This window comes from Hyaena hyaena, unplaced genomic scaffold (genome assembly GCF_003009895.1).
Source record: "Hyaena hyaena isolate Hyena2069 unplaced genomic scaffold, ASM300989v1 scaffold_26, whole genome shotgun sequence".
NCBI lineage: Eukaryota > Metazoa > Chordata > Mammalia > Carnivora > Hyaenidae > Hyaena > Hyaena hyaena.
In genome coordinates this window covers 1,832,477-1,854,858 of record NW_024080658.1, presented here as the reverse complement: position 1 = coordinate 1,854,858, position 22,382 = coordinate 1,832,477, and the positions used below count along the sequence as shown (strand labels likewise).

Here is a 22,382-nt window from a genome sequence, read left to right as displayed (position 1 = left end):
ACTGAATTCTCCTAGAAAACTGGGTATATGTATTTCCACTATGGATGACTGTTACTATTGTACTTGTCTGATTTCTCCATTAGGCGGAATCTGTGAGGGTCCAGAAACAAACTGTGGTATACAGCAGTTGATCAATAGATGTTTAATGAGTAAATGATATCCTGGACAGCATCTACCATCTCTTCCTTCTATTTAAACACAGTATACTGCATATCATAGCATATAGTCTCAAAAACATTTGCTGATTGTTAGAATAACAAGATAAAAAGAACAGCATTCAATAGCTAATTAATTAACAGAAAAGTTAAATTCATTAATAAACAAGTTATCCCAAGAAGGAACTGTTTTGTGTGCATCACATGGTAAAAGAAAAAAGGAATAAAAATAAAATTGGGTTGTCATACTTCACCAAAGCAAGTTTTAGTTGGCTCCCTTAAATGTGATATACTAGTATCTCCATGTTACAACAGGTATGAGGAACAATTAACACACACACACACACACACACACAAAATTAATCTTAGGTTGTTTTCCACTGGTTATTGTAACAAATCATTTTGTATGATTTTAGCTCTAGCTCTAGAAATTTTAAGTACCATGGACTCAACGATGATTTCACAGTCTAAATATTTCCTTAAAAATAAAATATAACTAGGTAGGTTTTACAAAATTCATTATCTTACCTTATTTTTCCTGTTGTCATTATACTTGATTAAGTCTAAAATGAATGTTAAGACTTCTTTGGGACAAAGGTTGTGAACATCTCTCAATAAAGCCATTGCAACTGGCATAGTCTACAAAACAAAAACAAACTTTTTAAAGCACATAACCTAACTCTTTCTTTACTACAATTCACTGAAATATGAGACTGACACAGGTATCTGGATAGAGCCTAACCTAACCTCCCTAATTCCCACCCCCTTCCACTGAGAACGTGTACACTGTAATAAAAGAGCTGAGAAGCAAACCAAGGGCACTCTATAGCCTGTGCCCCTTTGTCTTCATTTGTTAAAGTATATGTAATATAAATTGTATGAATCCAGTGGAGAAGGAATGGGTTTTAACACCAGACAGACTACTACTGAACTCCTACTCTACTACCAAGATGGATAATTTTAGCTACCTGCTGACTTAAGAGCTTCCTTTCCTCACGACCATTTTTAAGATTAAAGGACACAGCAGTGGGACGCCTGTGGCAGACAGTAGAATTCAATCAGCAGTCTGAGAGACACTGATTCTGCAGTACCACCTCACTCTAAACCTAAGGAAAAATAGTAAATTATCTAAAGTTCCCCCTTTCCAAATTTTTGGTGGCAACTTTTCTGAAGAAGTGAAAACCTGACTCGCACAGTAGTAACCTTTACCAGTAAAACAAACTATTTAAACTCAAGATGGAGCCACAGATGAACAGTCATCAGAGTCCTCAGTATGCAGGGAGATGTGGACTCTGCTCTCACTGGATTCAAGATAATGAAATCCTCCAAACAGGGACAAATCAGAGGGTGGCTCCTTTGCTTGCGTGAAGGCCCAGAAGCAACAGGATAGTCAGTGTTACAACAGTGCAACAAGACACTGTTAATGCTGTAAGAACAACTGAGGGAAAGACTCTTTTCCAAGAAATACCTTTCCTATGCCTATTCTAGCCTTTTGGGACTCCAGTTTGATTTAGAGAGTAATCTTTTCTCTCTCTTTTCTGGCACTCAAAGTATTATGTGAAAGATAAACTGTTCTGAACGCATTCATTTCCCAACTTTTTGGATGGCAACCCACAGTAAGAAATATATTTACATCCCAATTGATACACACATAAATGTCACGTATACTAACTAAAAAATAAAACCCAAAAAGCTCTTATATCTACCCTAATTAAATGTGCTGCATTCTGATATTGCCTACTGCTTTTTTAAAAAAACAAACAAACCAAAACTTCTTAACTGGTCTCATCCCCCTCACTGACGGGACACACTCCCAATATGAAACTCCAACCTAAGGTATACAGATGCACAATGAAGGGCACATAATGAAGAAAACATATTGGGAAGACACAGAAATAACCTGTTGCCATACCATGAATTTGTGAAATGGCAACAGAGAGCTGAGCTACAAGTAGTACAGAATGTTCAGTTGTGTAAAATAACAGGACATCACAGACTTCTTTGATTACACCAATAATGGCTTTCCCTAAACCCGGCTCATCCTCAATCTGTTCTGCTGATGAAATTCACTGTAATTATATCATGACTTCTACTCTCAGTAGGTGTCTCAAGGCTGTTGGGTAATCGTTTACTTTTGCCTCTGTCATACAAAATCTCACCTTACCTAACATCCCCCTCGACATCTACCATTTCACTTACTTTGTTTGTTTTCCACCTGCCTCAGAAAAAGGAATGTTCTTATCTTTTCTAAAATTAACTCCCAACGATGTCCCACCCTCTACTAGTATCTTCAGAATTCATGCTGCACCTTCTCTTTTTTATACTGACTTGCTCCCACTTAAATATTTCATTTCTCCCTTTCCAAAGATTCCTTTCTCTGTGCCAAACATGCCTCAAGTTTCTTCTTCCTTTATAGAAAACAAATCCAAAATGTCCCTTTCTCAGCACTGCTTTATCTTCAACATGTCTTTCTCATATTCTTCAACACCAAAATCATTAAATAGGCTTCTTTAGTTTTTGCTATTTCAACTTTATTCCTTCTTCTAGTCTAGTCTGATGTACTTAATCTCACTTCTGCCTTCATTATTAATGATTTGCAAATTGCCCAAATGCTGACAACCATTCCATTCCAAAATCCCTTCCTAAAACAGTGATACCATCACACTGCTCTGACTTTCTATATTACCATTTATAAAAAATTTACTATGTGATATAGTATAAAACGCTTTACATACTTGATCTACTTAATTCTAAAAAAGAAAAATTTTGCAACTGAGTAAACTGAGACTCAAAGGGTTAAGAAACTTGTCCTCATGAAAACTGAGAGCAGAGCTAGGACTGAAAGCAGAGATGGGTACTGTACTGGTCTGTCTCAGATGGGCTGTCCACATTCTAGAAGGAATGCTATCAGAAGGCCTTACCCATACCTCGGTCTGCCATGTAACCAACCAAAAAGTCAAATTATCCATTTGTACTTTAGTATAAATGTGGATAGAGAGTTACTTACACACAGCTCATAAATTCCATGAACAATCAATTAAATTTGGGGAACATTTTAGAAGAAACAAACAAAAGAACAAAGGCAAAACCTTTCATAAAAAAGTAAACACACCTGTTATTTAAATAGTTCCCAAGTTAAACTGAGATATACAGATAGTGGCATAAAACAATCTTAAGAAAGTAAACTGTACCTTCTGTAGAAAATAGCTTTGAAAGCTCATAAAGTTGTTTGTTTTCACAATGTTTGGACAAGTTTTACAACAAAACATTCTAGTAAAAAGTGACTTCATGGCTGGTGGTCCTGTCCATGTGCTTACCATTGAATTTGCAATCTGCAAATAATTAGAAAACAAAGTGATTTCCATCACCACTGAAAACATTTTTAAATAAAACAGCTTTTTAAAAATTTATTAATTCAATTGGAATAGTTTTAAACAATTTCAATCTTCAGAAATTTAATACATTTTAGCCTTTTATTACCATTTCCAAAAAAACAACTCACCTCCCCCTAAAATTCTTACATACACTTATAATTACCTCCTACAATTTATAAGTTGGAGCATTCTTTTACGTTGTAAGAAAATATGTCTGTAGATGGCTTCTATTCTGAATAAGTTGTCTTTATCCATTTAGGCAAATACAATTCTAACATTTTAAATCTATCGTATAGAAACATCACCAAGGATTTTAAATAAGCTTTTAAAATCTAGCCTAATTGAAAAACAAGCCAAGTACAGTGATAACATTTAACATCTGCAAGACTGCTTTCCAAACACCATATCTTGCTGTTGAAACTTTTAGTGTATATAAGTCATGTCTGAAAAGAACAGATTTATAATTAACTTTAAATAATACTCTATAACTTCATGGATCTGCTAAGAATTTAGCACGCAAGCATCACAAAGATCTTTAATGAAATTATATCAAAGAATATCATGTTTGTCCTCACATATCTGAGTAGAATGTAGGAATGCAACTACCCAATAATTCTCATTAAAAATAAAATGAATCTAAACTATTTATAATCTTGGACAAATGGACAAGATTTGGACAAATGGATTCAACACTGAGGAAGGAAGAAGAGTCACTAAGTGGGAATGAACCTATTATCAATATGTTTTTTAAATACCTGGAACCCAGTATTTCTGGCCAAATTTTTGTCTGCGTTTTTCTGGTTTTCATTTGTTCTATCTTTAGTTTTTTTGCATCTAAAGAAAAATATTTAGTTTTAATAACTTAACTTTTCTAGTGCATGAAACTATAGAACCTATCATTCTAAATTATATATTGCTAATATTGACTACTAAGCCCATGCCAATCTGAAACAGTCACCACTGTGGGACACTGAAGATGAACTGACTTCCTGTATAATCACGTAAAACAGAACTCACACTAAGGAATTTGTTGCCAAATACAGTCTTTGCTATAATATGGTTGGCAATTCAATAAAATGGTGAAAAATTCTCCTTGGTTTTAAAATCTGACTTTCAGTTTGGGAATTATAAACTTTCAATGCATTATCTATGTTCAGGTCAAAACACGTTTCTTTCACATCAGTCTTATAAAACACATCTGGCAAAAAGCTTTCAAGGGAATTGCTACCAAGTAAAATTAAAGACTATGGTAAATTTTAATTTATTTTCAGTTTTATTTCTTTTTAATATGCAGCAGTCCTCTTGTTTTCTTTCTACTATACGTCATCTCACCTTTGCAAGGCAGAAGCACGCTGACATTCTTACTCGGTAGAAACACTGCTCTTGTTCGAGAATGTCAGTGAGAGCGAGGCGAGACGCTGGCGTGGGGAACTTTTCCAAGGCCAGAATAGATTCCTGCTGTGCAACAACGTCTCTTTCATAGCGGAGCTGATACTGCCACATAAAATCAGCTTGCTCAAACTCAACTTTCCTCAGCACAGACATATCTGGGTCTATCCTTATCCACAGCAAAGGGGAATCAGCACTAAAAGAATATACAATTTTTAATTTTTTTCAATTTTATAGATTTATAAAGTAAAATCAAAGTTTTGTTAAACAGATTCTCTTCTACACATGTAATATTCAAGACTGCCTGACGTTTTACTGTATTCATTTTTTTAAATCACACTGACAACATTTTCATTATGTTTAATGTATTTCAAATTTCTCACAACGGCTAATCTTTATCAATCTTGCTTAAAAGATCCTCAAGGATAAGAAAATAGCTGCCACAAAGATGTTCCATCTGAAAATACTAATTTGGGGATTTTGATGTAAACAAAATGCTAATTTTGTGATTATGTGATGTAAAATAAAAATGAGATCAAATTTCTTCATTTCACTGCCTATAGCCTAATTGACTGTGGCTGTAAATGCCACCTTTTCTTAGAAATCAATCTGCAACAAAGAAACGAATTTATTTAACAAAATTAACTTGTTTAATTGATTCTTAACACTGTTTTTCTAAACGTTAGATTCATGATCATCTTTTTCAAACAGCATGTTCTGAAATCATAGATCAAAGGCGTATCATGAATTTATCCTCCGATACTTCTCAAAGTAACAAGCATAGTTTTAAAATTCCAGTCTACACCAACAATTTTATCAAAAGAACAGCACCTGAGGGGCACCTGTGTCGCTCAGTCAGTTAAGCATCCGACTTCAACTCAGGTCATGATCTCACCATTTGTGAGTTCAAGCCCCGAGTCGGGCTCTGTGCTGACAGCTCAGAGCCTGGAGCCTGCTTCAGTTTCTGTGTCTCCCTCTCTCTCTGCTCCTGCTCAGCTCGTGCTCTATCTCTCCCTCACACAAAAATAAAATAAACATTAAAAAAATTTTTAAATAAAAAAAGAACAGCACTCGAAATACTGCTTTAATTCATCAAATACCAGTGGGTGCTTACTCTAGGCAAGGTACTTGATATAAAAAAGAACATAAGTCGTATATAAACAGGAATAATATTTGGCAACCAAGTTAGTAAATAATTACAGATATTTTATAAAAAATACATGGGCACAAAATGGGTAAACAAAATGAAATTTGAGCTACATTACGTTTAAAAATGAAACACTGTCAATCAATAAACATTACATAAAATTTAGAACAGCAGTATTGAAACTGTATTTTGAAAACACGGGGACCTCAAAGTGCCCTGAAGCCTTCTAAAAAGAATCTGTATCACCCAACAGCTCACTAGAAATGCCAACTATAAGGACCCACTAGTGAAGTACTAGATCAGAAACTACATTGTAAGAAGATCCCCAAGTGATTGACATGCACAGGAGAATTTGAGAAACACGGCTCTACTGGGCACCAGGAGAACAAGGAAACCGCCTACCCCATCCTGTAGTTCCTCTTCGTTTCCCCTGGGCCATGTGAAACTTACTTCTCACTCTTTGGTTAATGACGATTTCATGTGAGATTGGTTTTAAACAGGTTTCTATGGCCTTTCACAAGTTTTGAAAGCACTAATTTCAACACATTTATATACCTTTAGATGTGCATAACAAGATAAATGAGAATGCGCAAAATATATCCCTAAACTCAAGTAACTTACTCCATTGCAGAAAGATCCATGTCAACTTCTTCTCCATTCATCAGTGGAATTTTTTTCTTCTTATTCCTACATTTAGGGAAAAGTAAATTTACAAACAGACATTTCCAATTTTAAAATGAGATAAAGAACAGCTGAAGTTCAAATTGAAAACTATAGGCAACATTGTAAGATGTTACCTTGAGGAATAAAGGATAGTGAGTGTAAAGGAATTTAAACACACAAAATAGTCCATAGAATTTTGAAGCTGAAGGGAATGAAGTTAATGATACTGAAATATCTTCCTGATCAAAGTTTAACAAAAGCAAAAATGTATAACTAAATGTCAGGTTAAAGTGTGTGTGTGTGTGTATCTCCAAGAACTGGTAAGCTCTTCATTCATTCATTCATTTTAATTTACATCCAAGTTAGTTAGCATATAGTGCAACAATAATTTCAGGAGTAGATTCCTTAATGCCCTCACCCATTTAGCCCATCCCCCCTCCCACAACCCCTCCAGTAACCCTGACTGTTCTCCATATTTAAGAGTCTCTTATGTTTGGTCTCCCTCCCTGTTTTTATATTATTTTTGCTCCCCTTCCCTTATGCTCATGCTTTGTATCTTAAAGTCCTCATATGAGTGAAGTCATATGATATCTGTCTTTCTCTGACTACTGGTAAGCTGTTTTAGAGAAAAACAGATCTATCAACAAAGAAATCCCTTAAAGTCCTCTAATATTATTGTATTATTTTCAATGAGTTTATGTTTGTTATTAATTGATTTATGTATTTCGGTTCTACCAAGTTGGGGGCATATGTTTGCAATTGTTAGATATTCTTGATGGATAGACCTCTTAATTATGACATAATGCCCTTCTTCATCTCTTGTTATAGTCTTTGTTTTAAAATTTAGTTTGTGTGTGGGGATGAGCACTGAGTGTTATGTGGAAACTAATTTGACAATAAACTATTTGTAAAAAAAAAAAAAAAAGAAAAAAAATTTAGTTTGTGTGATAGAAGTCTGGCTACTCGGGCTTTCTTTTCATATCTGTTAGCATGAGAGATGGTTCTCCATCCCCTCAGTTTCCATCTACAAGTGTCTTTAGGTCTAAAATGAGTCTCTCATAGGTGGCATATAGATGGACCTTGTTTCTTGAATCACAAAATCTACTGGATATACACTAAAAACGTGGGTGAAAACAAATGAACAGATAACAGTCTTCCTGTGTTCCACATACCAAAGAACGCCCAAAAGACATACTGTTACTACAGAGAAAAAAACCTAAGGAAATGTTATGAAAAGGGTAGCAATCAGATCTTCCCAATTTCCAAGGTAGATAGGACAAAAGGAAAGGGGAATTTCAGTCTGAACCTAGAAAGAATTTCCACAAAGAAAAAATGGTTCCAGGGAGATTTCAGAATCAACTGACATTCTCATCTGTCTGAGATGACCTAAATGTAGTCATGAGTGTAAGACTTCTATTCCTAATGTTCTGAGATTACTATACATTCCTTCAGCAAAGCACAAAAATATTCCCATCTTTCACTATTCAAAATACATGCTGATGGCTGAGTTAAAAAAGAATGGTAAAGAAAAAAATGTATTAAATAAATGATGAATGGCTGAACATTTTTTTTTAAGTAAATTGACAAAGTGTGTTTTTAAGACATCAAGAATGTTCTGTAAAGGATGCCTCGCTGGTTCAGTTGGAAGAGCACGTGACTCTGGATCTCAGGGTTATGAGTTCAAGCCCCATGTTGGATGTAAGATTACTTAAATAAATAAAGGGGAGTCTGGATGGCTCCGTCAGAGGAGCATATGACTCTTCCTTGATCTTGGGGTCATGAGTTTGAGCCCCGTATTGGGTACAGACATTACTTAAATAAGTAAAATTTTTAAAAAAATGTTGTGTAAGAGCAAGGTGACATAGAGAAAAGGGAGAAAGACACAGTAAAGAAAATGCAGTGGTTTTTTGTGACATGTATTGAGCTCTTTCCTTATTTAATAATCATTTTGCCAATATTTACTATAGATATTAATCCAAGAGACTAATAAACCTAAGTGGGGTGCTTGGGTGGCTCAGTCAGTTGAGCATCCGACTCTTGATTTAAACTCAGGTGATGACCCAAGGTTGTAGGATCGAACCCTGTGTGGGGCTCAGTGCCAAGGGTGGAGCCTGCTTAAGATTTTGTCTTTCTCCCTCTGCCCCTCTCCCCTGCTCACACTCTCTGGCTCTCTAAAAAAAGAAAAAAGAAAGAAAGAAAGAAAAAACCTAAGCAATTTGCCTTGAATTTTTCCTGGCTCCAAAACATCAAACTTCTACTTCCCTCTGTCCCTACAAAATAAGGATTCTTAAATTTTTAAGTTAATTAATTTTAAGGATAAAAAGAATTATCATCTAAGGATAAAAATGTTGTCAAGAAGAAAAAGCAAACAAGGGGCACCTAGGTGGCTTAGTTGGTTAAGCGTCCAGCTCTTGATTCTGGGTATCTGGCTCTTGATTTCAACTTAGTTCATGATCTCACAGTCTGTGGGTTCGAGCCCTGCATCTGACTCTTCACTGACAGTGTGGAGCCTGCTTGGGATTCTCTTTCTCTCCCTCTCTCTGCTCCTCCCGCTATCTCTCAAAATAAATGAACTTAAAAACAAACAAACAAAAGCAGAAAGCAAGTAAAAAATGTTTGGTAATACTAACTTGAATGGAAGGAAAAAAGATACCAGATAACATGTTCTCTTCTTCAAAACTTAGGTATATACTGGGATTTCTATTTTGGCATTTTAATCTGTGAGACTTCTAGTTTAATCATTAACTTCAGTTTATGGTTATGATTCAATGCCTACCTTCTGCTTTTGGAATGACAGGGTATATCATGTTTAAGGCTGTTTTCTTCAATTTGCAATGTATGATTGAAGGATCCATCTAATTCCTGCACTGTCACTTTAAGTGGTCCCTTAGAAAAGAAAACACACTGCTCAAAGATAATACTAGAATAATATCAGTACGTTATTCTTACATGTACAGGTATTTTTATCATGATATAAGATAATACTAGACAAGACGTGTATCTGGAGACACAAAACGGTAGCTGGTGCCAAAGGAGGGGAACATAGGGTAAGCTGTTTCTTGAAATCTTCATCTGTAACCTCTTCACTGATACTTAGTATTTTCTCAATTTCAATCTTTGCAAACAAAATCTCATTATGAAACTTCTAAGCAGCTTCCCATCCATCCTATACTGAAACTGGGAAGAAATTAATGCAGGTCACTTTGGTAAAAATCTTACCACATATTTCTGAGTTCCAGGAGATGTATAATCTTGTTTTATTTCCAATTCTAAGACATTTCGTTTTCTATTAAATGCAAAACTTCCATAAAATTTTACCACTCCACTCTGGTCTCTGAAGAATTGTAAAGGAATTTTTGTATATTGAAATGAACATGTACTAAACAAAATGAATGACTTGTTATGGTAAGTATTTTTGCATATTGAAATGAATATGTACTAAACAAAATGAAAGACTTGTTATGGTAGGTAATAATTTTCAAATGCATTCTTACCAGTTCAAAGCTTGGGAGCACACTTCACTGTAAACCAGGTGGCAAAGTATTCAAAATTTTTGTGAAAAATGTTTCTCCAGATTTAAACAACATTTCTGAAACATTAACAAGTTTGTGATTTGAAAGAAGCAAAGCCACTCTACTGGGGTTATTAATATAATAGTGCTTTGATATGAAAAAATGTAAAAACTGAAAGTTCCCAGATACCACTCAAGTTGTGCCAAGCTCTAACCACATCTAAAAGCAACCAAACCACTGCATCTTACAAGTAATCCTTCAGGCCTGTCTGGTGGAGTATTCACCTCCCCCACCATCAAGTCTATTGCTACACTCACACACATGTATTTCAAAATATGCCGAATTTTACAAGCGTGTGTGTGTGTGTGTGTGTGTATCGGTAATTAACAAACACCTCAGCAGAAATGATTTACTCTTTCTGGTTATTTCCGCTACAATTTAGAAACTCAAATAGTTCTCCTTTGCTCTCCCAAATCTCTCTTCCTCCTTCCCTTGACACACATAACCTTATTATTCCTTTCCCCTCCTTGCTGAACTGCTACTGAAAAGGATACACCCACTGTTTTATTAAAGGCTGGATGTCTTTGCCAGACACATTTGAGATGGATTTCAAAAACCCAGATGTGGAAACCAACATCTGACTCCACATATGTGACTGGAACTTCTGCGATGAAGCAGTACTAGCCAAACTTAACAGCTTATTGAAAACCTAAAAGGATGAAAGTGTCGGTTAGTAAGTCTGTATAACATAATACCTATTGCTTTCAATTCTGTACTATACCCACTCTGCATTATGACTTTACTATAGTCAATTACAGAAGACAGAAATTTCATATCTTACTACAACATAGGTGTGTTCTAATTAAAGACTATTAGCAATAAAAGCGCCAAAGATTTAAACAGCAAGACCATAAAACTATTCTTTCTCTAAACTAATAACTCAATTTTAATGAGGTCCTGGCCAAACGCTGAATACTGTTTTTCAGGATTATAGTAACAGTAATAGGTACTACCTATAATTTATTATACCATGAGCTTTACAAAGAAACTAAACATTATATTTAGCAAACTGAGAATACTCATTAGGATTTTTATAACTCTACAAAGCTTCTTTATAGACCACCTCTCATTTAATATTTCTCAACTCTACAGGCAAGGTGAAGGATATAAGATTAAAGAAACTTAATTTTAAGGCAAAGGTAAAATGCTTATTTAAAAAATTACTAAAAAGTTATTTTTCACTTGCCTGTAAGAATGTTATCAATGGAAAAAAAAATTGCTGAACATTTATAATACATCTAGTTTCTACTACTTCAACCAGTATATCTCAACCATTTACACCAAAACTTGCTTAAAATATATGGCAGAATTTAACAATAGCCAAAATGAACATCTTTTAGACATAACTTTGCTTTTTCTCTTGAAAACATTCTAAATGGCACTTCATCATTATTTATGTATTTTATGTATGTACATATATACATACATTTGTATGTATTTATGTATTTTATGTAATTTATGTACCTATCTATCTAACATCCATCCATCCATCCATCCAACCAACCATCTCATAGGCTTAATGCCCAGCACAGAGCCCAATGCACAGCCCAATGCAGGGCTTGTACTCACAGCCCTGAGATCAAGACCTGAGCTGAGATCAAGAGTCAAGATGCATCCAACTCTTGGTTTCAGCTCAGGTCATGATCTCACACCAGGCTCTTGCTGGCAGTGGGGAACCTGCTTGGAATTCTCTCTCACCCTCTTTCTCTGCCCCTTCCCCACTGATGCTTTCTCTCTCAAAATAAATAGATAAACTTAAAAAAAAGAAAAGAGTCCAATTCTTAACTGACTGAGCCACCCAGGCACCCTTCATCCTTAATATTTTAAATAATGCTGAAAACAAAATCATATGCATAAATAGATTTTTACCTCCATCCTCACATTCCAATTTTATAACCACAATAATTCAGTACTAAGTGGGTAAAATATTGGTACTCATTCTACATCTGAGGAAACTCAAACAAAAAGCATAGATTACTTAGTAAGCAGACAGCTAATCAGTACATCTGCTATAACCCCAGATGCCCTGATTCCTATTCTACAGAACAGTATTCAGATTATCACATATAGAACACATCTTTCTTTACAGTTAAGTCCTTAACTTTAACACTTACTTGTAGCATGAATTCCATACTGATCCTATTTTCAATCAATCTCATCACAAGGTGAGCTTTACACTGAAACATAGTGTAGTATTCCCAGGAAAGCGTATGTGGATGCTTTATTGAAAAGTGTAGATGAGAGGCTGGACTAAAAACAAACAGATTTACTTAATATAACAAATTTTAATATTAAATATACAATAAATGTCATGATCACATCAAGATAATAAATCAAAAACTTCATGGGAATGACTCAGTAATTTTTGTAGCATGAGAGCACACAACTGGGAAACTTCTAAAAATAAACTTAACTGGAAGAAAATTATGAAGTTTCATGAAAAAACATAAAGGAAAATCTGAATTAAAACACATGCGAAGCTCCTAGAATGGAAAACACAATAGTGTAAATATTTCAATGCTCTCCAAATTCATCATTATAATCCATGTAATTCTAATGTCCCAAGGTTAAGCCATACACACACACACACACACACACACACACACACACAAAACATTCAAGATGGATTACATATCAAAAACAATTATAGAAGTATTAGAATAAGAAAAAAAAATTCTTGTCATATATCTAGGGTGGGAAAAATCTTCCTAAAAAAATATAAAATCTTGACAAAGACCGGACTGACTATGTAAAAATTTTACATTTTGAAATGATTAGAGATCATCAGTAAATTAAAAGAAAGATACACTCTAAGGGCACATGAGTGGCTCACTGGTTAAGCATCCAACTCTCAGTTTTGGCTCAGGGCATGAACTAATGGTTTATGGGCTTGAGCCCTGCACCCAGCTCCACACTGACAGTACCCCTCTCCACCCCTCCCCTGTGCGTGCTCATTCTGTCTCTCTCAAAATAAATAAAAATAAAAATAAAAGGTACAGTATAGTGAAAAAAATTTATGGCATTTAAAGACGTTTAAAATTTTCCACTATTTTAAATAATGCTGTAATGAATATCTTTTTACACATGTACAAGTATTTTTGTATGGCAAATGTAGAAAGTAGAAGTTCTTTTATCTGAGAGTACGCGCAAGTGATGGGGGGGGGGTGGGGAAAAAGAGAGAGGAGGGCTCACCCGAAGTGGGGCTTGAGCTTACCTGATGCAGGACTCAAACTCACAAAGTGTGAGATCATGACCTGAGCCGAAGTCAGACGCTTAACCAACTGAGCCACCCAGGTGCCCTAGAAAGTAGACTTTCTATGTGACAACATAGCTAGAAGTACAAGTACTGATTCTAAAACTTAGTTAAAAAATTTGATTGGTACCAACAAATTACCCTTCAAAATCATTGTACCAAATTGCACTTTCACAATCAACGTGTCAGAGTACTCATTATACTTCCTTATAAACATGACACTGAAATTTAAAATACTTGTCTATTTGATATTTACTCAGTAATATATATATGATCAAACTATATTTTGTAATGCCATACATACATAAAGACACACACATACACACACACAAGTCTGGAAGTAATATACCAAATTTATAGTCATGATTATCTCCAAGAAGAAGAATGGGTAGGAGGGAGGTATATTGCTTCCAGACTTTTCGCCTTTAAAAAGTAAACACACAAGAGCTAAGTAAATGGGCAGAACCCAAGCAAAAGCATTTTGTGTAAATAATACTTATACACAACGGTAATGCTCTAATTACATGCTGGGAAACTGCCATACAGCAGTGAGTCAGGAGAAGAAAGTGAAAGAAACTAACATTTATGAAACTTTACCTCACAGCCAACCTGGTTAAGATGGATGGACTATCACTGTCATTTTACATATTAAAACACATATACAGAAAGGTATATGATCATAAAAATAATGATAAAAATCCAAGTTTATCTAACCAAACGTCTATGCTTAATCTTGTCTTGGTGACCATGCTACAACAAAGAAAAGGCTACTGGCTATACAGTTTCATAATCTTTATGGTGGTTTTAGACACGGGTATTCTGGTTATTCCTATGATTAATCCCTTTTGAGAAACTGCTTTCATATGCACAAAATAAAATATAAAATTACAAAGAAAACCAATTATAATGAAATAGTTATAAAAATATTAAAACATTATTATAAACCAATATATATGTGCTAGTTTATTAATGCATTAAATAACAAGATCTAGCAGTGGTCTATTATTGGAATTTTGAGGTGGTGATGATCAGTGCAGAGCATTTCAAAATATCTGCTAACAATTATAATGTGACAGGAAAAGATGTATGATTTCTACTGTTTTTTTTTTTTAAATGATTTCTACTGTTGACAGTCACAGCATTGTCTGTTGCCTATGTTCATAATTAAGGAAAACATAAAATTTCATCTAATGGTTCATGAAAATACAAAAAAATTTCCCTATCCAATTCAACCCACATTCTCTTAGGGAATCACTAGAACAAACAAGACTGCCTGCTAGTACCATTATGTTGCTGTGAGTGGCTGTCTTCTTTATAGGGACCTGTTATACAACAGAAACAGAAAGGGAGAGAAAGAAGGGAAGGAGGGTTGAGAGGGAGGGAAGTAAAAGGAAAGCAGGGAAAAAGCAAAAGTACATAAGTGTCTAGGCAGGTGACCATTCAGATAAATAAGCTGGATGTCTAGATGTTGGAATTAACTACTCAGACTTAAAAGAAAATAATCTGTCGTCTATAAGCAAAATACTTGTTTCCATTATTTTCAAACTTTTCTGAGAACAATACGATACAGTAGCATTAGGAAATTAACATAGAAAAAAGAAGTCTTATATTCTTTAAGAGTCTTTCTTTGATGTTTAAATCCATGTGCAGCCACCATATCAGTAAAAATAGTCAAGTAAGGAAAGGAGTAATGGGAGTATTATCAGAGTTTGTGACTTCAATATTATTACATGATATTATTTGGCCTGTGTGGGCCTCAGTGCACATCCCAAGTAACTGTAAAAGACTGAACCCATAACAGAAGGTTTATAATATCACCTCTGAACAACAAACATACTTATCCTTCTCTTTTCCTCCACCAAATATGGGATGTAGTAGAACTCCACCAGTTTTTAACTCGTATGCCACTATTTTGTCTAGCTCCTAAAAAACATAAAAATAGGAGTCCGTGAAAATGTTTTTACATATCAAATTTTAGAACTGAACTATGATTTCTCATTTCCTAGAATCAAAATGTAAATTTCTTAAAATAAATTAAATGGATTTGTAAAATAGTTTATGTTTTTATAAACAAAGCAGACTACATAGCTGGCTCAATAATAGAGCCAAGAAACCTTCTCTACTCTGTGACTTCAGGACTGGCTGGGAGCCTGGCATTTTTTTTCCTAATGGCTCTTCCCAAATTCTCTGACCTGTGTTCCAAGTTCATTTGTTTCTTCTCTGTATTTTGTTTCTGGTAGAGGATTTAGGCAAGTAAAAAGAAATGGAAATAAAATTTATGTCACGTATCTATCATTTTAAAATGTGCATCTTCTCTAATATGACACAGATCAAAACGAAAAAAATAGTTTAAGTGACAAAAAGGCAACAGAACAGTTACAAACTCAGGACTAGTTTAAATAATATATAAGCAGTATTACGGAAGTGGTAAAAATCATAGCGAAGTGCTTAAAAGCCAGGTATGAATCCTGGCTCTACTACCTCTACTACTCACTAGCTATGTAACTTTGGCCAAATAATTTAACCTCTCTGTGCCTCTGCTTCCACATCTGTCAAATGTGGTAGTTAGGAAGGTTAATATAGCTAATATGTAAAATATTTATAATAGTCCCTGAAACACTATAAATGCTATGTTATTTTTTTTCTTTATTAATAGGTTTTGAAAGGAAGAATGGACTTTTCCACTTTAGATGTATCAATTCTTTCATAGTTCCAGATACTTGAAATCCTTTGCAATTACCTTTTGGCTTACTTGAGTTTAGATTTGGATGATGAAGATACATAAAATGACAAAAGGGAAAGATGGAGGGGTCTATTTCATAAAGGCATTAAGGGATGAATTTTTTTCCACTTGAGAAGGAAGAAGCTAAGCACAAAATGAGTAAAATGTATATACATATGAACAGAATGGGATAGGCAAAATACAGGTGATTTTTTTCTTTTCAGCCAACTCTTTAAATAATGGGAAAAAGATGTGTCAATGACAGAGAACATAAATTCATTGAAAGATCAGCCAGCATATAATAAGCACTTATTATCTACATGGCACCATATACATTACATGTGTGATGATGTCTCACAATTCCCATCTATTCCCCTTATAAAGATGAGACTTAGATTAACCAGTCACAAAGCTTGTAAAGGTATGAGGCAGACTGTAAAGCAATCTGACTCCAGAACGTGGACTCTACGTTTAAACAAATTTAGAAAGCCCAGTTATATTTTACAAATGACTACGATGAGAAGCTTGGATTTTTCTAATGACTAATCTGATGTTGAAGGAGCTTAAATACTCTCCTGCTTAGCAAAAAATTCTTTAGAAGTCAACACTGGCAATGGAACTAGATAAAATACACCATTAGTCTTTCTCAGTACAGTAATTTTCATTTTGCTGGGAAAAATCAGGCAGTTTCCAATGACAATATTTTACAATTATTAAAAGTAAAGGACAAATGACTTGTAAATCAGAAGAACCTTAACATGTCTTGTTGACTTCTAAATGGGTAATGGAGCTGGCTTTTTTTTTTTTTTTTTTTTTTTTTTTACCTCTTTAATCCAGTGGCGGTATTCATTAACACCAAAAGTTTTTTTCATCCAAAGTCCATAAATATAGCCAGAAATTCCCTTCAGTACCCATTCATCAGACCTAAGCAGAAAGTCAAAATATATTCTTTTAATCATAAGAAATTTTCAGATAAGACCAAATAACAGAACAAGCTATAGTGTGTATTTTTATGCATTCTTAAAATAATAATAAAAATGAAAAGAAAACTTTACTAACAAGATACTTGGTTTAACTACTTCCTCCCACTGAGTTCTACTTATCTATTCATTATACATTCCTCACATTTGGCTTCATCTTTAATTTGGAGACTGCTTTACAGTCTTATTTCAAGGAATGTGCCTATGTCTGTGCACTGTTTCCTCCTTGGCCAATACTTTTACCTCCAAGGAAATACTTGCCCAAAGCCAGGACTGTACTGCTCAACTCTTAAAGTCCACATCTGCAACACCATGCAAAATTATTAGTGGGATTCCAAGATCTAAAGTTTAATTACTTAATTTATTCCTTGGTTTCTCAAGAGGAAAGGCAATTAATACCATCCATCCATCTATACATTCATATCCACTCATTCATTCATTTAATCAAATATTTTGCCTACCATGTTCAAGGCACTATTCTTCATTGAAACTATGTAATTTTACAAATCAAGAGGTCTTATTACCCTCTGCCCTTTCCCTGCCAACAAGAAAGAAAAAGAAACCAACCTATACTCATGTGCTACGTATAGCTGAGAATGATCACAAAAGTTAATTATAATCTGATGGGAGTTTCACGTATATCTTCAAATTCATCTCAAGTTAATCAAAAAGAAAAAGTGTTCTTATCTCTTACTCTGTTCAAGTGTATTAGGACAAAGTTAAACACTAACAGGAAAATCCTGTTAAACACTAACAGGAAAACCTTTATCACTACTGTAGAGGACTGTTATTTTGCCTTATACATGATCTTTAACATAACCAATTACACTGAACATGGACATTAGAGTTCTAACAATAGTTTCTGTACATTCAAGGCCTTTTTTCTACAGTACTCATTCAGTTAACAAAGAAATTATTGCTACCAAATTCCTTTAAAAATTGTAGAACTAAACTGAATTGACAGGCAAAAATATAAGATGAAATTTACACTAATAATTTTTTCTAAATATATATATAAAGAAAATAAAACAAAGACAAACTTTCCCAATTCTTTTTCTCAGTATTTGTTAAACTATGAAATTACTCACCAAGACATTCTGGATATGAAACATCCAAAAAACTGTTGGGCCAAGGACTGAGCTAAACACCTTCTAGTTAAAGGTGTCTCATCTATGATCATGGCACTGTGTAACAGATTTGTGCTGGAATTTAAAAGATGAGACAGAATTATAACCAAGAAAGAAACAATGGATTCAGTCAAAAATAAAATAATCACACTTTTAAAATAAGGAAATTCAAGTTAGACATAAAAAAAAAAAAACAAGCAATATTCTTCCAAAAGCTCTCACATCTTTTCAAAATTTAGCTGAAATCTATAATCTTAACAAACTTTTGCCTAAAGCAAGGACTGCATTGTTTTCTATTGATTTCTGTGATATAAGTATCATTTTCTGGGAGAATGGGAAATTATCATTAGCCAGAAATGGATATGTTCATCAGAAACTGAGTAATTTCAAAAACCTTTTCCCAGTAATAACTTAATTTTTTTAAGTAAGCTCTACACCCAACAGGGTGGTTAAACTCACAATGTCAAGATCAAGAGCTGCATGCTCCACCGACTGAGCCAGGCAGGCACCCCTATTAATTTTTTGGGCTCCATTGTTTACTTTCGAATACACTTACATATAAGATCTTTCTAACATACAGAGAATACAGGGCCAGTTGTATTATTGCCATTTTACAGATGAGAAAAGTAAGGCCCAGAAAAGGTAAAATGATTGAATCTAAAACTTAATATTTATAATCTGGAACCTTCCCAAAAAAAGGAAAAAAGAAAGAAAGAAGGGAAAAAATTAAGGCAGGTATAAGAAGAAAATGAAGTTTTCTCTTTTTTTTAGTTAGCGAAGAAATTTCTGACATCAGTAAATTATTAAATGATGCTAGGAAAAATAACCCCATTAGAAAACCATGACATACCTTGTATGATTTTTTTTAATGCATAAGCAAAAGAGACAAAAATATCTATGAAATATTACTATCAGCTATATCTGGATGAAAATAATAGAAATCTTTTGAGTTATTTTGAAATTTTCCTTTGCATGCTTTTCTACATTCTGAATTTTAAAAACATTAAATTTTCTACAAAACCAACCATATTTAAAAGTTTGAAACATATCTTAAAGTTGATCTATCAACAGGGTAGCCCTTCTTCACATCATTACCCTCATTTGGACATTTCAAATCTTAAGGAATACTAACCTAAAAATACTCATGGAAGCATAAGCAGCCACTTCAACATAAGCCTCATCAATGAATACTGTCTTAAAACAGGAATATGGGTATCGACATGTAAGAATTTCTTCATAAAATTCAAAAACTTCATGAAGATATGATGTAGTATGTTTAAGCAATGGAAGAAGTTGAGGTAAACAAAAATGAGTAACCTGAAAATAAAAAGCAGGGAAGATCGATCATTCAATGAAAAGTTTAACTTTAGTATATTAAATTTCCTAAATGTCTCAATTATAAGGGAAATTTCATTTATATAAATCTTTTTAACAAATTCAAGGCAATGAGAGAAAATGCTAGCGTGAAATTAGTGGTTACTTTTACTGTTTATAAAATATTCACTGTACTTGAAAATTAAACTCATGATGGATTATAAGTCTGTGAAATGCTTATATTCAAAGAAAATACAACTTTGGTTCCAAATTAAAATTTCATCTGCATAACCATACAAAACAAGAAAGATTTAAACTTTCAAGGCTTATTGCAAATCTACCTTTGACCCATAAATATCTAACCTAGTGAATAATGCATTTATCATAGTACTATTTTAATAATTAATAGTAAATATTAATCATACTACCTTCATTACATATAAAGAACAATTCCAGAAGTCCCCCTAATATCTCAACCGCATATTGAAAGCCACAGGGAAGCTTACTGGTACTTAAGAGATAAGAAATACTAGCAATGGAAATAGTAATTCTGACTTCCTTACTATGTGACATCCTACCTTGGATACGGCCACCTGAATATCATATAACATCTCATCCCATATTATGATTCTGTGACAAAAAAAATGGCATCAACGATAACAGAGATCATGCTGACTAGAATGACTTAGTAAAGTTTCATGCTGGAGATTAAATCTGAGCTAATTTTTTTGGATTGGACAAAAGTCTGATAGGAATGAAGAGTAAAGTAGACATCTCAAAGTCAAAGACAGAAATACAGTATGGTCAGAAAAATCTATAGAACTACAATAAATATAACAAACAAATAAGAAAGTAATGGGAAAAAAGCTAGAAAGGAAAATTAGGGCCAAATTCTAGAAGATCCTGAAAGTCACACTAAAGAGTTCTTATTTTTATTATTATTTAAAAACAAAAAATTTTTTAACATTTATGTTTCAGAGAGACAGAGACAGAGTGCCAGCTGGGGAAGGGCAGAGAAAGGAGGAGACACAGAATCTGAAGCAGCTCCAGGCTCCAAACTTTCAGCACAGGGCCCGATGCAGGACTCAAACCCACGAACTGCGAGATCATGACCTGAGCCAAAGTCGGTCGCTAAAGTGACTGAGCCACCAGGTGCCCTTCCTTCTTCTTCTTTTTTTTTAAAACATTTATTTATTTATTCTGAGAGAGAGAGGAAGAATGCACGTGGGGAGGGGCAGAGAGAGAATTCCAAACAGGTTCTGCGCTGTCAGTGCAGAGCCCAACACAGGGCTTAACTCACAAACTGTGAGATCATGACCTGAGCCTAACTCGACACTTAACTGAATGAGTCACCCAAGCAGCCCTAACGAATTCTGACTGTTGTAAGATTGTGGAGGCAAGGAAAGTTTTTAATGTATGATAAAAATTACTTCTCTAACAGCATTAGAACAGATAAGTAGACACTAACATACATGAGTATTGAGCATCTATGTACGATTAATGGTCAAGGGCCCAAACTACATCATAAAGAGCACTTCTCTTGGTATACAAACAAAAACCAAAATACTATTCATCAGAAAAAGATTCACTATTAAAAAGACTTACCTGATAGCAAATCTGATAATGCAGCAAAAACTATTTATTTGAGATAGAGAAAGACTAAGTCATGGTCTCGTTAAGTATTCTAGAAAAATATTTCTTAACTATCATTTACCTTTCTCTCATCCAATAGCTTGGAGTGGGGAAAAAAAATCCTTCCAAAATACAAAGTAGGTACTAATCAAATGTTGACTTTACAGTTGATCACTTACCAAAGATAATAAAATTCACTGCCAATCTTATCAGTGAATATACTTTTAAGAATCAATGTCAAGCCAGCAAAAGCAAAATCATTCATAAAATACCCTGAATATTTTCCAGGAGTGATTTTATAAATCTTGTGAATTTCAGGAAAGCAAATATAAGAACAGACTGAGGAGCTTACTGACAGTCTAAACCTAACTGCCCTCAATTTTTGCTCATATAACAAAGAAATATTGAGATATGCTTGGCCACAATATAAGCTTTATACTGGAAAATGTATGGGACTAAGAATAAAGAGACAGTCATTCAAATATTACTTCAAACACATACAGAAAGAGAGAGGGTCATAACCAATGCATCACTTTCTAAACTCCAGAAGTCTCATGCTTGGGGAGGCCTAAAAGCACTAACGGGTCTACCAATTAGTATATCATTTGTGGCAACATACGGAAGAAAACTGCAAGAAGCCTTCCTGAGTATGTGGACTAGAACTCTAAACTCTGTTTCAGCCTTTTCTTCTTTCCTCTGCATATGTTGAAGTGAAAACAAATTTTGTTCTTTAATTTGAAATTGCAGTGTTTCAGATTCCAGAGATGGGATTATAATATTCATGAACATACACCAAACAAAAAGATGACGTTAATACAAATCAGTTTCGGAAATCAACCCACATACTCTAATCAAGGTAAACTTGAAGTTCTTTTGGAATATTAAGCTCTCTGTTGGAAAAAAAACCCCTGAAACTTTAATATAACATTCTGAAAGGACTTCATTTAAGAATTCACGTCATTAAATATATCAGATAAGGAATCCTTTCCTGTCTAATGATATTCTGGAAAGTTGAAAGAACAGTTAGGAAAAACTTAGCATTTCATTACTATCC

General features: G+C 34.1%; 1 protein-coding gene across 2 annotated transcripts in view; it reads right to left on the bottom strand.

Annotated features, from left to right (window-relative positions):
* TAF2 (TATA-box binding protein associated factor 2) overlaps nucleotides 1-22,382 on the bottom strand; it is an 85,890-nt gene that overhangs the window by 40,645 nt on the left and 22,863 nt on the right. For both annotated transcript variants that reach the window (XM_039227230.1, XM_039227231.1), the window contains exons 7-18: nucleotides 19,515-19,699; nucleotides 18,344-18,457; nucleotides 17,100-17,199; nucleotides 15,391-15,476; nucleotides 12,415-12,550; nucleotides 10,795-10,949; nucleotides 9,948-10,062; nucleotides 9,505-9,614; nucleotides 6,687-6,752; nucleotides 4,862-5,114; nucleotides 3,347-3,487; nucleotides 684-794 (exon numbers count right to left, since the gene is read on the bottom strand). In XM_039227230.1, coding sequence (XP_039083161.1) covers nucleotides 684-794; nucleotides 3,347-3,487; nucleotides 4,862-5,114; nucleotides 6,687-6,752; nucleotides 9,505-9,614; nucleotides 9,948-10,062; nucleotides 10,795-10,949; nucleotides 12,415-12,550; nucleotides 15,391-15,476; nucleotides 17,100-17,199; nucleotides 18,344-18,457; nucleotides 19,515-19,699 — 1,572 coding nt within the window. The remainder of the gene's footprint in view (nucleotides 1-683; nucleotides 795-3,346; nucleotides 3,488-4,861; nucleotides 5,115-6,686; nucleotides 6,753-9,504; nucleotides 9,615-9,947; nucleotides 10,063-10,794; nucleotides 10,950-12,414; nucleotides 12,551-15,390; nucleotides 15,477-17,099; nucleotides 17,200-18,343; nucleotides 18,458-19,514; nucleotides 19,700-22,382) is intronic.